At 42.5% G+C, this 16,414-nt stretch overlaps 1 protein-coding gene across 1 annotated transcript; it reads right to left on the bottom strand.

Moving 5' to 3' along the window:
* Positions 1–180: 180 nt before the first annotated feature.
* On the bottom strand, positions 181–11,769 carry LOC147187905 (triadin-like). The gene is made up of 6 exons (XM_086100440.1): positions 10,862–11,769; positions 10,666–10,732; positions 6,594–6,795; positions 2,587–2,637; positions 1,786–1,956; positions 181–780 (listed from the first exon to the last, which is right to left on the bottom strand). The coding sequence occupies exons 2-6, from the start codon at positions 10,702–10,704 to the stop codon at positions 758–760; spliced, it is 486 nt and encodes a 161-aa protein (XP_085956566.1). The 5' UTR covers positions 10,705–10,732; positions 10,862–11,769; the 3' UTR covers positions 181–757.
* Positions 11,770–16,414: the final 4,645 nt, after the last annotated feature.

The following is a 16,414-nucleotide window of genomic DNA, read 5'->3' on the forward strand; positions in this document are numbered from 1 at the left end:
GTGCCAAAGATTAATTTTAATTAAACATTAGCTCTTTTATTTTTTTCTTTTTCTTTTTCTTATTTAAACACGGATTCCTCCTAATGATGTCATCCATTGAAATGAGCTGTTTTAATTCTTATGGATTTACGATGAAAGCCTCTAATGCTGCTCTCCCACACAGTGACTTCTCATGCAAAGTCAGAGAGAGGTGGCATTTTAATGTGGTGCGCGACGGCAGCAATTCCAGAAAACAACATACATCCGTATTCTATGCGCACAATATGACAATAATGAAATCGAAACATCATGGAAAATGTAATTCATCAAACTGCGGCCGTCATAAAACCTTTAGTAACTGTACATGTAGTCTTTTAAGTTACACTTCAACACTGTCATAAAGTTGTAAAAAGTAGGCCACCCCGTAAAGTAATGGGAACATCACATTTGACAATCAAAATATTGTAAAAACAACAAATTGTGTACTCATCCTTAATTGAGTGGAACAATGTGAGACCACGGCATATATTCCGTTGTTGTTAGCAGTATCGTTGCTATAAATTACTGAGGCGCCAGGATGGGATACGTGGATATTTTCTAGATGGTCAAATAGAAACCAAACTAAGCAATGATAAGGACTTTAGACTCTGCATTTTTAATCAGTTACGTCTTTCTAACAAAAAAAAAAAAGAAACATTGCTACGATTTGTACTCTCCTTCCCTCTGCGTCATACTTCAAAGTTGTCTCTTGACCTCTCTCGTTTCGAGGTTCTGCTTTTCAGAACTCCTCTGAGTGCAAAGCTGAAGGGCAGAAAATAAAGAGCCGCTCAATTTCGACCTTCAATCAATGGCCGCGAATGTTAGTGAATGTAAAATGGTGCTCATGCAAAGTGGTCAATGTTGTGCTTTTTAAATGAACGTGTGAGACAAATAAAGGGTTTCTTATCTTATCTTATGTTCAAGGTAGCTCGCTACCTAGCAAGACAGCAAGGTTGTTAGCAACATAGCTAGCGAACATACCGTATACGTAAGACTCTTTTTCAAGACTCAAGTTTGAAAAAAGACTTTTTGAACACCAAATTAATTTTCATACAGAAAATAATTTCAGTACATCTGAAACGAATGATTAGAACAATATATTTGAGAGAAAAAGCATGTTATTTTGCCTCATTCAAATCTTAATATCTGAACATTTAAATATGTAAACTAAAGTGCAATCACATTCGTAAATGAATGGCTTCTGGTTTTTGAAATGTAAATTACATCATAACTTCTCCTCAGCCGCCGGTTAACCTGGCCGATCTTCGACCCACTTTTCTCCAGATTGTCGCTACGTTTCTCCGTTTTCTGTTATCTCTTCTATTATTTTCTTCTCTTTTCTTTCTTACCGCTATTTTTTATTTTTCTTCTTCGTGCTACCGCTATTTTTATTTTTATTCTTTGTGACAGGGGTTCGCTTTGGCCTGTGGAGTCAAGTTCAGCATTCGCTTCAATGATATCCGGCCCCATCTAGCGTCGTAAATGGGTATAATGTCTAGACCCCGAATATAAGAGGACCCCCACTTTTTCAGTTTTATTTCAATGCAAAAAATACCGTCTTATATTCGGGCCAATACGGTATTACAGCAAGATTGTTAGTAACAAAGCTAGCTAACAAATTAGATACAGCAGATGGGTTTGTGTTCAATTCACCGTCAACTAGGTTATACTGCATTGATGTGGTTTGAAAATATTTTCAAAATGTGACACAATGCTGCTCTGCGTTAGATGACTGACGTTAGCGTGATGGGTGACGTTGGCTCTTACATGTGAAGGTTTCGGTTAGCTGGTGAATACCTTCCGCCTCCTCTTCCTCGTCGGGTGCCACCAGGCTGGCAGCAAACGCCCACATTATCTCCATCCAGTCGGTGCTCTCCTGCGGCAGTGGTGGGGGGTTAGCGACCTCAGAAGGTCTGCACCTGGTTGGGCGGACGCCTCCTGAATCCACGGAGATACAGAGAAGTCAAGGACGTATTCCAAAAAACCCGAATATCTATATTTCCTCATATATTGCCTTTTTCCTCCATTAAATGTGCCCTGATGAGTCACAGGGTCCAATATTTACAAGAAAAAGAAATACCTCTCCCAAATAGACATCTCCACCTCTGATTCTGGCTAGGAAATAAAATTACAGCTCAGCATTGAAACAAGTAAAATTACTCCGAAAAATAAATGCCTGCCTTTTTACCATCAGTATAAAAAACAGGCAGCAACTGTACTTAGCCATCTGCATAGACACAGACTATTGTTCACCAAAAAGTTACATAACATGAATGCAGTTTCTGAAAATGGTGGTAGTCACAGGACGCCTCATTTACATAAAAGAAAATAAATGCCTCCCCTTTTGCCCAACAAAAATGAACCGGTAACAACTGTACTTACCGGTACTTCTGTTCATGCCACACAAAATTAACATGCCTTTTCTCAAATACTGGGCCGAATTGGGTGCGATGTTCACTTAAGAAAAATAAACGCCTACCTCAAAAAAACGCCTCCAGTTTTCCCTTCAGAAAAAAAAAAAAAAATGGAAAATTGAAGACAAAAGAAGGATTGCATTTGTGCACTTGCCTCTGTTGGCTTTCAAACCTCGCCTGGCGATGGCGGGAGGAGGCGGGAGACCTGAGGGTGGGAGAAACAAACGGAAATTATGAAAAAGGGAGGCTTGATGTCACATATTCAAGACAGATGAACCAAGAGAGGTGGAGAAAAAAAAGCAATCATGAACGTGCCTTTAATTCACTGCACACTTCAAAAACCTTTAAATGCGTGTCATGGACAAAAGGGATTTTAAAACGCTGCATAGTGAGAACCCCTGCAATGCATGCTGGGAGCGTGGGGTACAGTCAGAGGAGAGTTTGAAACAGTACGAGAGTACTGTAAATTCAACAAATTAAACTCAGAAGTCGAGACACAAGTGCACTTGAAAGTATCCGCGGATGAATGAAGGCGAGGAGGAAGCGAGTGGGACATGACAACAACTTCTTTTGTGTGCCAGCCAGAAAGATGTCAGCGCATTAATTAGCTGTTTACAGGTGGCCATTAGGCGCCCTCCGATCTTGACAGACAGCGGCGGCATTTTCTACCTGGGAGAGTGGCGTGTGTGGGTGGTTGGGGCGGGGGGTTGGGGGGGGGATTATTCAGATTCATGGTAGCTGCAAATGTGCATATTCAGGCATCCGCCCCGCTGGGGGTTGAATGGCGAAACGGCGGCATCGGCGATGCGGATGCGGGTTAGCTAACAAACGCTAATGCCCTGAGACGAGGCGATTCATGAAGCTTCTAAATCCACAGACTCTTAGGAATCCGTCCTTGCAATTAATCCATCGTTCTAGCATTTACAATCTATCGTCTAATATTTGATCGATGAAATTGGATTCCTCTGGAGGGCCGTTATGAATTTTGGGAAACCATATCAATGTTTAATCACCTCCACATATTATATACACAGCGCACAACAAATTGATGGATAACTAGTTTTAAAATCAGAAGTCAAGAATAATGACTGTTATTGTGTATTGTTATATGACAATTTGAAATTTTGGATCAGAGTTTAGCAAGCATCATGGAACTTGACATGCTTGATTTGCTTTTGCGGGCCACATCAAATGATGTGGCGGGCCAGATCTGGCCCCCGGGCCTTGACTTTGACACCAGTGGGTGAAAAGTGTAAAGCGAAAAAAGGGATAGCATTAAACTGCTTTTTGAACTTCATCTGTTCTGATTCTTTTTAGTTTTTGGTGTGATGACAGTGCCTAGTGACACACTTCGGGTTGGCCTTCATTCTCATCAGCGGTTTCTAGCGCGATTGCAACACGACACGTAGTTCGACTTTTTTTTTCTCCCATAAAGTTTAAAAAACAAACAAACCATGAGCTCCTGACAGCAGTTTCGTTAATCAACACAAAATCGAGTGGACATGTTCATCATAACACGACGCACGGAAGGGCCCCAAGGACGCCTGCTTGGAATTCAACACAAATTCGGCCATTTTGGTTTGAAGCAGCCGTTTTCATTGAATTCCAAGGCTTGTGCATTTGACGATTGCTTCAGCCACCACATTCAATTGTTCCGGTGACAAATTGAGGGAAGATGTGATTTGGAAGGAAGGCCACCATTTAAAAACATTTTTTTCACCATCAACATGCGAGCAAGCAAAGCAGTCAAAGTGCAAATGTTTTTACCGGCAGATAAACATACGGGGTCGTCACAGTATGACGTGTACTCTTTGGGGGTGGATGGCAGGTGATGGACGGCGTGAGGATGTGTGGAGGAGGCGTGAAAGGAGAGGGGTAAGGGGGGGGGTCAAGGAAGAGGAGGAGAGGAGTTAAGAGTGAAATATGTGGAGGAGTCACAATGGTGAGAGATAAAAGAGCAACTGATGGAAAAAGGAGCTCAGTCATCCGACTACGTGCTCCAGTGCGCCACTTTTATGACAAATTCAAAGGTATTGATTTTTGGGGCGTGAGCGTGTGGTTAAAAAGTTGGTTGACCTTTGACCGCTACGTGTCAATTCCGTTTAGAGCGTTTATAGAAGATGCTTTTGCTTTTGCTTTGCGACGGCTTTTAATTGTCAACAATGATGACGTGGAATTGTTTAAAAACAACACAATTTGGTCTCTTTGATGATCGATAAATGAATCAAATAAGATGCTGGACTTTTTTTTTCAGGTAAATAGATGTTTGAAACTTCCTTAATTGGGTACTTTCAACATAGTTTTGACCTGAAAAATATAATTTGTGTCCAAATAAGAAAAGTTGTTGAGCCATAGAGTAAAAAAATGGCAATCCTAATATTTTTGCTGTTCTCTTTTTATAATAACCCCGTGTAATCTTTTGTTTTTGTGCAGATATAACGGAAGTTGACCTTGGCCTGGATCTCACTGATTTTGTGTTATCTATCACCTTGCTGTGACACAAAGGAAGAGGTCGGTGATTGTGGTGGTGGGGGGCGGGGGGCACTGGTTGCCTGTGTGTGTATATATTTTAAAAATGTTTATAGATTTTCATATTGCCAGGGAAGCATTCAGGCTCGTACATGGGAATATTTTTTGTAAGCAACATGTCATGGCTTATTAAAAAAGCGCGTGATGATTTGTTAATATTATTTGTTTGCAGCCAGCTGGTTGTTCAAACTTGATGAATGGAGCGTGGCGGCGGCAGCGGATGTTTTATTGTCACTGACAACATCATCGAATGGTCTTGGAAGAGGAGCTTCCTTGATTTTGTGATCTCAGCCCCAAAAAAGTGCCGTCTCATGACCACGCTCCGCACCAACTGCCAACTGCCACACCTCCGAGCGTCTTGGATAAAAGATACAAATAACATTTTGATGGCTTTATCGGAAACAAATGAGAGCGAGCGGCCTTTCCATCAGTTGTCATTCAGAGACTGTATGTTAGCATCCAACATGGAGGGGAGTCATGTGTCCATGTCACAGCATGAAATTACCCCCCCGCCTCTGAAACTGTCATTTTGTGTACATCGGGCCAAAAGTGGGAGACACACCATATGCTGTTTTAAATGTGTGACTTACAAAAGGAAATGCACAAAATTGGACAAAATTAACCCTTTCATGCACCCTTTAAACCCGATAACCTGGCCACTGTAGTAACCGCTGTCCACGAAAGGGTTAAAGTATCCGGGGTTTTTTTTTTTTTTTTTTTTGGCGAAAAAACTCGTTGAAGCTAGATTTTTTTCAAAATAACTGTTTAAAAAAAAAAGAATGTTTCACCAATAAAAGCTACATTTTTTTTTTGCTTTTGCAAACAACAGACTACGATGACTATTGAACTAAAAATAAAAACCTGGTGCCAAAAATGGTTCTTTGGCAAGTTAGCTAGTACCGTTAGCATGGGTGTCAAACTCTTTTTAGTCACGGGCCAATTTGGAGTGACGTCTTCCCTCAGAGGGCCGTTATGAGAGTGAAACCACAAAATTATTACTTGTACACAACAAATTAATAGATTACTAGTTTGGAAATCAGTCGAGTCAATTATAATAGTTTGTTCAATTATTGTTCAAGTAAATGTAAGCAGGGTAACAAAATCATTGCCGAATTTCAACGTTACTTATTGCTCATGACAATTTAACATTTCGGTACAGATTTTAGCAAGTTGACACACATGGTTTGCTTTCGAGGGCCACATAAAATGACCTGGCGGGCCGGATCTGGCCCCCCGGGCCTTGAGTTTGACACCTGCGCCTTACAGTGTCATTAATTAAAATTGGTTTCCCCACTGCCTTCCCTGCTTGCATTTGGCGTCTTCTCACCACAAAATTGAAAAGTCATCAGAACCAACATACGGTGGGCGGAACTTCAGTTCTATCTCAACTTCATTTGTGTGTGATTCTTCAAATGAAACACATGATGTTAAAAAATGATGATGTCCACTTTTGAAGTCTGCTTCAAAAGTGTTTAAGAGGAAGCTGACAATGAAAAGGTTATTAAATATGAGCACTGGGGTGACATTTTAACATATCAATGAGAGGAGACTGGAAGATTCACATTGTAAACATATTTGGATGGGATTATTATGGGATGGGGAATGCGAGGATGTGAAGGAGAATTTCGCTACCTGCCAGCGTCTTGTAGTCCAGCAGGTCAAAGAGAACAACGGCAACAGCCGCCCAGGTGATGATCAGCGCCACCATCAGCAACCACGCCATGGGCGAGCTGAAGGTCAGGATCACGTCGTCCAAAATTGTCTTCTGATTAGCTCGCGGTGGAGGGACCGCCTCCCCGCTGCTCGTCTGGCTGCTCATCGGTGGAGGAGGCAGCTGAGTCAAAAGACAAAGAGATGATTTGATTGTATCTTTTTTTAACAACTCTGGGTCTCATATGTTAATACATGAGGGGAAGCGCTATAGCTAACGAACAGTATCTCTATTGTTATGTCTATATCGGTGTTATAACACTCAGAACGGATATTTGGACGCAAAGCATTTTCATGGTTGGGCATTCGTGAATTCACTTATTTCCAGATTTTGGGGAGAAAATATACCCCTGTTTTTCGCAGAACCCCCCCCCCCCCCACCCCCATGTAATCTATTTACTCAATCCACCGCCTATTCACGTTAAATATTCCTGGTTCACAGTATTCATAGGTATTCTTTATCCTCTGCGAAGAACAACGAATGTTACTGCAATTACTGGGTCACTTGCACTCGTTGTGAAACTCTTTTTTGTGTCTTTAAGACTGTATTGTACTGCGCCTGGTGGCCAAGTCGCACACACTAGAAGGAAACGCATCATGATGGACCAACTGTTGAATTCTTTACCTTTTGTTCAATTCTGTTTTTATAAAGTACAATATTGTAGGGCGCTATTTTTTGGATTAAAAAACACATTACAAAATATTGCTTGTTTTGGGGGAGGCTGGAACGCAAAAAGGTCATTTCCATTCATATTAATGGTGAAAGATGATTTATTTACAAATGTGCTTATAGACAATAAATTATCAACGGAGATGTAACGGGAAATGAATAAATCCATGCCATACTTTGCTCTCCGCTGGTCTATGATCTTCTCCCTAGGCGGGCACGCTTGTCGTGTCATGCCATGAATGCATTGTGTCGGCATTAGCTTTGGCATTAGCCTTGATTAAACCACATGGCAGCTGTTTGCTCGCCAGGGCTCCGGCGAAGCATTGGAGCGTGCTCTTTTGTGTGCGGACGACAAAATCAAAATCCAGAGCAGCACGAGGCAGAAAGATGAGCTGCCATGGAAGAGCGGGATGTGCTGACCCAGATCACCCGAAGATTGAATTCAGTTTCATAGCCACATTTGGGTTCTTGTCTTAACGCTCAATTCGCATTCCCTTACTATGGCTCTGTGACAAATATCACCCCACTATTTTATTCACTCCCAAAGACGTTTTCAAACGTCTTTTCAGACTTGGTCTAGAATTGGCTGGTACTGAATGAGTTAACGATCCCCAAAAAACGAAAGCCGAAAAATGAACATATATATATATATATATATATATATATATATATATATATATATATATATATATAAATCTGAACCAAAATGTGCAAATATGCAAATCTGCTGGTGCTGAACTGCAAGTATGCGGCGGGTGACTTCAGCTGAGTAAAACTTCTTTGTTCTGCATTACTGCATTACACTGCCCCCGGTGGCCAAGTCACCCAACAAAAATGCAAGGAGCTGCAGTGAATTAATCATGAGGCTCAAACTGTTTAATTCTTTACATTCTCGTCAATGATGTTGTCACTATATGTACATGACAGGTTACCGCTCTGAGTACAATAGCTGCCTTGTCATATTGTTCTCGTTTTGTCATCTTTTTAAGACTGTGGACCTTTAATCCTATGTATGTTTCGTTTGACAATGAAAAGCATACCATACCGCATAAGCTTAGGTCTCAGGGTGAGCATTGAAAGAAAAAAAAAAGTCTATTTATCCATCAAGTTGACCTTATACATTGCTGCATTGATAACAAACCTCCATGTCAATTTAACATGTTTGCACAGCGGTGACGCTTGCGTGCGTGCGTGCGTGTTTGCTATAAAAGCTCCACATTGATTTAACGGCACTGCGACAGGCCAACGTTATCGACCCACCGCAGGTGAGAGAGTCTTGCCGGCATGACGGATCAGGGGAAAAAGGCCATCCACCGTTTTAACATTGGTGCAATGCAACCAACTTGACCGCTGACACGAATGTCAACATCCCCCATATGCAGTGTTGATGGTTCGGTATTCACAGAGCTACAGATTCCTGTCTGTGTCTTTCAAATTTGTTGTTGGGTTTAATTTATTAACTCATTCAATCCCAGCCATTTTCACGAGAGCAACCCCCTCAATCCCAGCGTTTTACTGGATTTTGACTGATCTTGCAAGGCCCACAGGATATTTGGTTCTAATGCTGTATAAACATGGAAATAAAGGTTGGACTCTCTTCTTTCAGCAGAGAAAAACATCTTTTTCCATTCTTCAGCAATCGGCATTATAAAATGGCTAGGTTTCATGGAAATGACGATTCCTGGGCAAAAAACGGCGAATAAGAGCTTTTTGTAAAAGCATGCATTTCAATCACGTTAGGAACTACTGCCACCTACTGGTCGCTTTTTTACATGATTTACAACGCAAACGGCGTATTCTCATTCAGATTGCATCAGACCCTCCTCCTCTCTATGACGCAAAAAAAAAAGACTTAGACGTACAAGTACGTCCTTGGTAGGTGGGGCCTAATTTTAAAAAGACGTACAAATACGTCTTGTGGAATGAAAGAGTTAATCACTTTTTTTTTTTTTTTTTTTGGAGTTGTGTTTTCTTGGGTGTCCATCAACACACCTCAAAGTGAAACTGAAAGTATATTTCTGGTTCTCTCCTGATGCGGCTACACACGTTGCCGTTTTAATTTGCCACAGAGGTTGAGTTCAACGATTTAATATCATTTGTGTAACGGGCTAGTGAGCATATTTGTTTGCCTATGTGTGATGCTAGTTTTTGCTAATATATTAGCTAGCAAGCTCACGTCAAGGTAGTTTGTGGTGAATAATTTGACTGCAGAATACACATTTATGTAGCATGGACTGGTGGTTGTGTACATGTTAGATGCATGGTGTTGGTGCTTTATTGTTCTCTCTGTTGACATCTTTGCTGACAGCTATCCACAATTACAAACACCTTTTTTTAAATGGGGGGGGGGGGGGGAGTTGTGTCAATGATGTGTGGATTTTTGCTCTTTGCCGCAAGTCCATTCCCCCGCGAATATGACGTCTTTACATGAGCAGATGCAGCCTGCCGAGTGCTGGCCCAGCAACTGCTGACCTCCAGCCATTTGTTAGGACGAGCTATTTCTAACTATGACCGGAATGGTTACTCAGTGTGTTTGCTTTCACGTTTTAAGAGAATTCTCTGTTTATCTCAAAGAATAGTATTGTTGTTACTCAGGTCACCAAGTTATCAAAGCTATGGCAACATATTGTTTAGTCAGTGACTTTTGTCCAAAAGTATTTTTCCGAGCCAATACTTTTGTTTCCTTTTAATGATGCAGTTGAACCTTTTTTTTTTTAAACTTTGATGTCCATGTGAATAAAATAAATATAAAATCTGTGGATTAACTTATTTAAATGAGAAGAAATTCTTATTTAGCATGATATGATGCTGATGCTGGAGGTCTTCCTGTTTTTCTTGGTTGGCATCGTGAACTTAGTCAGAACCAAGTTCTGACTAAGAACTAAGACTAAGAACTGAAGACCACGACGTCACCAACATGCAGTCCATGTTGTCAAATCGTATGATGTAAAATTAGATAAAGATATTTGGTCCAGTTTGATCGAATGGCAATGACAACAGCACTCCTATTAAAATTGAAGTCACCCTGATAAGTGTTCTGTTCATTACTTTTGCTGTAATATTGATGAAAAAAAAACACACCCACAGCTAATTGAATTTCCCAGAACATCATTCAGCTGCAGTTTTCCACCTGATAAATTTCAGCGTCACAATCACCCGCCCTCCCCCACCCGACCCAACACAACCCCGACTTCTATCAGCTAAATTCTAACGACTTTTTTAAAGACACTGCAAATTAGTTCTTGCGCAGGGGGAATAAGGTTTGGAACACCAGAAGCAGATTGTTATTGCCAACGTTTTTTTTTCCCCCCTCTTCAACAGTACCTTGCACTTGGAGCTTGTTTGGCGTTCTGTGATAACCATCAGTCAGTTGAAAGGCTTGGCCGGCGCACTGTTACCATAGAAACCAGCATGTAAGTCATTCATTAAATCCTGAAAAAAAAAAAGATATCCCAGCAGCAAAAAAAAGAAAATCGTTTCAAGCTGGGTTGCAGCTGTTTCTAAAAATACACAACACAACCTTCGTTCGTTCTTTGATTCTTCTGGATAGTTTGGATGGTGTTGGCTCAACTTTTCACTCGGTGTCCACGAAAGTCTCCAGGTTGGTTAGCTTCACTTTGTAGCAGGACGCAGAGCGAGACGAGATGAGGGGTCACCCTTTCAGGCATCTCCCCACCCCCCTGAGGTCCAAAATAGAGATAAGGCAGTAGAGGCAGAAGGGGAGGCAAGGCACACCAAAAAGAGGGAACAGAATAACAACAAAGCAATGATGAGAAAGCGATCACTTCGTTATCTTACAACTAGAATCGCAACGACTTGTGCCAAGGTTGAACTGTTAAACTCCCAAGCCCTTGCAGCCGCTTTTATTTCCTGACAAAACCACAGAGTTGGATAATATTCAGCAACGAAAAGCCACACGTCAGTCAGATCCACTTATCTAGCCAGCTAATGGCAGACACGCCAACTCGCTAAAAAAATCGTTCTCAACAGTTAGCGGCATTAGCAGCTAGTGGCTAAAAGCTAGCTAGCTACCTTTGGCGTTCGGTACAAAGTCAAAGTGAAGTGGAAATGAGCTTGTTTTTGGAGAGCTACTTTCGAACTTTGGGTCTGCGTGTGTACGCAGCATGTGTGAGAACCAGAGCGGTAACCTGACCTCCACTTTTGCCCTGGGAGTCTGCACCGCATGGGCTATAATTAGAGGCCGGGGCAGCTGCTGGGTTTAGCGCTGGAGTGGACTTGGAATACAGAGTCCACAAAAAGGCGTTGGGGGTATATGTAATGTATCAGACTTTTTATATACTGTCTATGCACAAGGTGTGTCAGAAAAGTTCCAGGACTTGAATCACATCAAGTATTCCCAATCCAGACTACTTCAAAGTAATCCCCCCTGGAGTCTAACTTTCTCCGTCACGCTTTCATGCATTCCCCGGTAGGGAACCTACACAACTCAGTCGTCACGGCATCTTGATGTCGTCCACAACTTCAAAACGCTTCCCCTTGAGCTTCAAGAAATGCCACAGGATCATTTTGAAGATGTGCCGGTTGATCGTCTCACTCGCACCGAAGGGGAAAATTTGTACTTTGGGAATGACATGCATCTTCTATTCTATCGATCTCTCGATTCCAATCGTATAACACAGAGCATTCCAATCTCTATAGCAGCCCTCGATTGTGGAGGGGGCGGGGGGGGGGGGGGTCCCTCGGGGAGAATTATCTCCTATTCAGCTACATTGAAATCAATTGAACTTTACAGCTTTATGTCTCTTTTGTGCACGGTGGGCGACTGGTTAGCACGTCCGCCTCACAGTGTAGAGGTGCAGGGTTTGTCGAGTTTGCATGTTCAGCCCGTGCCTACGTGGGTTTTCTCCGGGTACTCCGGTTTCCTCCCACATTCCAACAACAAAATTGTCCCAAGGTGTGAGTGTGAGCGTTCGCCTGTGTGTGCCCAGCGATTAGCCGGCAACCGGTTGAGGGTGTCCCCCGCCTACTGCCCGAAGATCACTGGGATAGGCTCTAGCACGCCCGTGACTCTCATGAGGATAAGCGGATTAGAAAATGGATGGATGGATGGATGCACGGAAGTCTCTTTTGTGTCTGCTGGCACATTAAAAGCTGTAAAAAAAAAAAAAAATATATATATATATATATATATATATATATATATCTTTAGTATGACCCCAACAAGCATTTTTAAGTCCCCTTCAAACCAATCCACATCATTGAGAACCCAACTCAGCTCCTGGTGAGTGCTGCCCTTCAAAAAGTGCAACAATTACATTTTTGCGAGGGGGAAATTTGGCCGTATCGTGCACCTTGCCATCGTTCTTCAGGCTTGACGCGGATCGGGAAGGAACCAAATGATGTTGGTTCCCACCCACCTAAACAAACATAAAGTGTGAAACAAAAATATGTAATTTACAGAAAAACGAAGAACCGACAAAGTACAAAGACAAACTACAAAGAAAATCCAGTAAAGAATTGTTTTTTTATATGCTACCCTCCAAAAAATTGTTTTACACACTTTAGGAATATATAATCAGATTACACCCAGAGGGACAGCCGAAGTGGACTCCTACAGTAGTCCTGATTTTTCTTGGCAGTCGTCTTCAACACTGGCACCCGCGTGAATGTTCCCTAGAAGGCAGGTTTTAACACCAAGGGCTCTATCACTCCCCTAAAAGCTTTAAAAAAACAAAAAACAAGATTCAGACAGCTCCCAGTGCAGCACGCTTGCACGACCGTTTTTGCTTCGCTATCGATCGTTTTGATGACCGTCTTCTGTCGTCACGTCGCCGCGGAAGGTGTGCACAATAGTTGCCTGCTTTGGGGAGACGTCTCCTGATGAAAGCGAGCTGATGAAACGAACAGCAATCGTGACAGTCGCCGTGTTTTTGACAAAAAGCGGCATGAGCGAACACTTAGATCAGCGATTCTCAGACTGTTAACGCCAAGTGCCACCTCAAAAAACAAACAAAAAAAAAACATAGCAAGCCCACCGTTAAGCCCATTAATAAAAACCGGCATGCGTAGTTATTGTCAGTCTTGGAATTTGTTTTCTTTGCACACGAGGCGAAGAACGTTCTCGCTGAGGTTCAGCACCTTGGACAGCGGCTAAAAAAAAAAAAGGTTCCATCCAACACCAAGCACGTGAGGATGCAACAGCGGGAGGAGGATGAGGAGGGCCAAAGTGAAGATCACGCCCTCGCACGTGGGAGAGCCACAATCCGAATGCACTTTTCAGTCGTTTATGAAACAGCAAAACATTACCGACTTCAAAGGCAGCCTGAGTAAAGTTGAATAAGTCATCTAAAAGGCAGATTGGATGCATGATGGCAAGTGTGTGTGCGCCTGTGTGTGTGTAGGCTGTTAAGCATCAGAGGACAAGCAGGGCAAGTGGGGGGGGGGGGTGGAGATGTGATCTGAAAGCAAACCAGGTATAAACACGCACGCACTCAAAATCTTTTTGACATGCCCCCCACCCCACTCTCCCAATGCACGTCATGCATCCTCCTTCACCCCCACCCAAACAAATCCTCCTCTATCCCCGTGAACCACTTCCTACATGTTACACTGTGGATCGGCCTCACTTGACTCTTTCACTGTAAAAATAAATAACTATATAAATCAATCGATCAATCAATAAATACAAAGGTCAAACTTTCAAGGCAACTAAGAAAATTTGACCTCGGACGATTCAACAAAATATTTTAAGTTTGGCTGCTGTTATGGTATTTCATCGCAAAACCAGAGAAGTCCCAGGAAATATGCGAGTTCAAAAACAAGTCTGCAATTTGCACGCCACTAAAACAATTCATTTCAACTCTTTGTGTTTGAATGAGCTTACAGGCATTTAGTCCACGCAGGAGGGGTAAAAAAAAAATTAAAAATAATTTTTTAAATATATGATCTCACTATATTGCAGATTTGCACCTACCTCAGGTCAAATATATTCACCACCTTTCCCACACTTCCTGCCATTTGGTACGTGCAACTTTGCATCAAGGCATACCCACGCACGAATATAAAAATGGACATGCCCTGCCCTCCCGGCAGTCTTAATTAACCATCCATCCATTTTCTGAACCGCTTTATCCTCACAGGGGTCGCGTAGCGTGCTGGAGCCTATCGCAGCTGTCTTTGGGCAGTAGGCGGCACCCCCCTTGAACCAGCCAATCCCCCCTGCACTGTGAGGTCGACGCGCAAACCACTCGCCCACCAGGCCGCCATCAATGCAGACCTACGCACAAATATAAACATGGACATGCTACACGCCTTTGCAGGAGTCGTTCTTGTCTTAATTATCTATGTAAATGTGCTGGCCAAAAGCTACACACACACACACACACACAAACGCACACACGCACACACACACACACACACACACACACACACACACACACACACACACACACACACACACACACACACACACGAAAGCATACTATATGCAGGCCAAACACACCGGCCAGGAATTATGCATCGCTGTTTTTGATAATGATGTATTTATTAGCATGGAATCATCTTAATCCAATAAGCCTGCAGCCTTTGATGTCCATCTTGAAAAAAGTCTTGCTCGAGTGTCAATGTGACCTAACGCTGTCCTTTTTTCTTTCCACTGGCAAGAAAACCCCCCCGAGAAAAACAGTCGGTCTATTTTCGCAAAATCCTTTTCTTGAAGAGAGTCCAGTGAGCAAGAAATCGGGGGTTTCGGGGTGGCTTGCGGGCCTCTAATCCTTATTTTGTTGGAAGGCTGACAATGTGTTTGAGCCAGAAAGTGACGGTGGTGTGCTGCCCGGTTGCCAAAGCATGCTGCGTGCTGATGCAAGCTCCCAGACCTGCAAGCAGCACACACACATCTATTAAAAATCGCCTCGACAGAAGCGGGCCGGGGCAGATGGAAGGACAGCAGAGAAAACAGCATGCAAGTGGAAATTAACCCTGATCGACTGGTTAGCCTTAACGGTGACCTGCCACGCTTTTGTCCAGCCGCTCGGTCACTCATGTTGATTTTTGGTGAACACCTTTGCACCCGTGGCCGACACGGAGGTTGACATTTTTATGCAAAGCATACTAAAAGGGACATACCGTATTGGCCCGAATATAAGACTGTGTTTTTTGCATTGAAATAAGACTGAAAAAGTGGGGGTCGTCTTATATTCGGGGTCTAGACATTATTCCCATTCACGACGCTAGATGGGGCCAGATATCATTGAAGCGAATGCTGAATTTGACTCCCCAGGCCAAAGTGAACCCGTGTCACGAAGAAGAAAAATAAAAATAGCAGTAGCACAACGAAGAAAAATAAAAAATAGCGGTAAGAAAGAAAAGGGAAGAAAATAATAGAAGAAATAACAGAGAGACGTAGTGACAAGCTGGAGAAAAGTGGGTCGAAGATCAGCCAGGTTAACCAGCAGCTGAGGAGAAGTTATGATGCAGTTTACAGTTTAAAAACCAGAAGCCATTCATTTATGAATATGATTGCACTTTAAGTTTACATATTTAAATGTTGAGATATTAAGATTTGAATGAGGCAAAATAACATGCTTTCTCTCTCAAATATATTGTTCTAATCATTTGTTTCACATGTACTGTAATTATTTTCTGTATAAAAATTAATTTGGTGTTCAAAAAGTCTTTTTTCAGTCTTGAGTCTTGAAAAAGAGGGGGTCGTCTTATAATCAGGGCCGTCTTATATTCGGGCCAATACGGTACTTCCCGTATTGTGTTTTAAAAGGTGTTACCGAAAGGTGTCCGTATACTTCCGGGTATCCGTTATGTTGTTGAGCAATAAATTAATTCGCTGTTGAATGCAGGGTGTTTTGTCTTCATAATTCGCAGCAGTTCTCGATCGTTCACGAGGGGATTCCTGAAAATAAAATCAGACCGTGCCAGCCGCGAGTCAGGCAAAGCTAAAGTGTTTCATGTACTGACAGGCCAATCGAATGTTCCTCGGCTAGATGGAAAGTGAAATACATCTCCACTTTAGGCCATTTCCACATGCGGCGCCGTTTATTTCCGCTTGAAAGTTTCGCCGTTGGTTGCGCACAAGCCCGCTTAAAAGTCTGAGCGACTT

The sequence above is a fragment of the Hippocampus guttulatus genome, chromosome 20, assembly GCF_054856545.1.
Source record: "Hippocampus guttulatus isolate MCC_2025c chromosome 20, RoL_Hgut_1.0, whole genome shotgun sequence".
Classification (NCBI taxonomy): Eukaryota; Metazoa; Chordata; class Actinopteri; order Syngnathiformes; family Syngnathidae; genus Hippocampus; species Hippocampus guttulatus.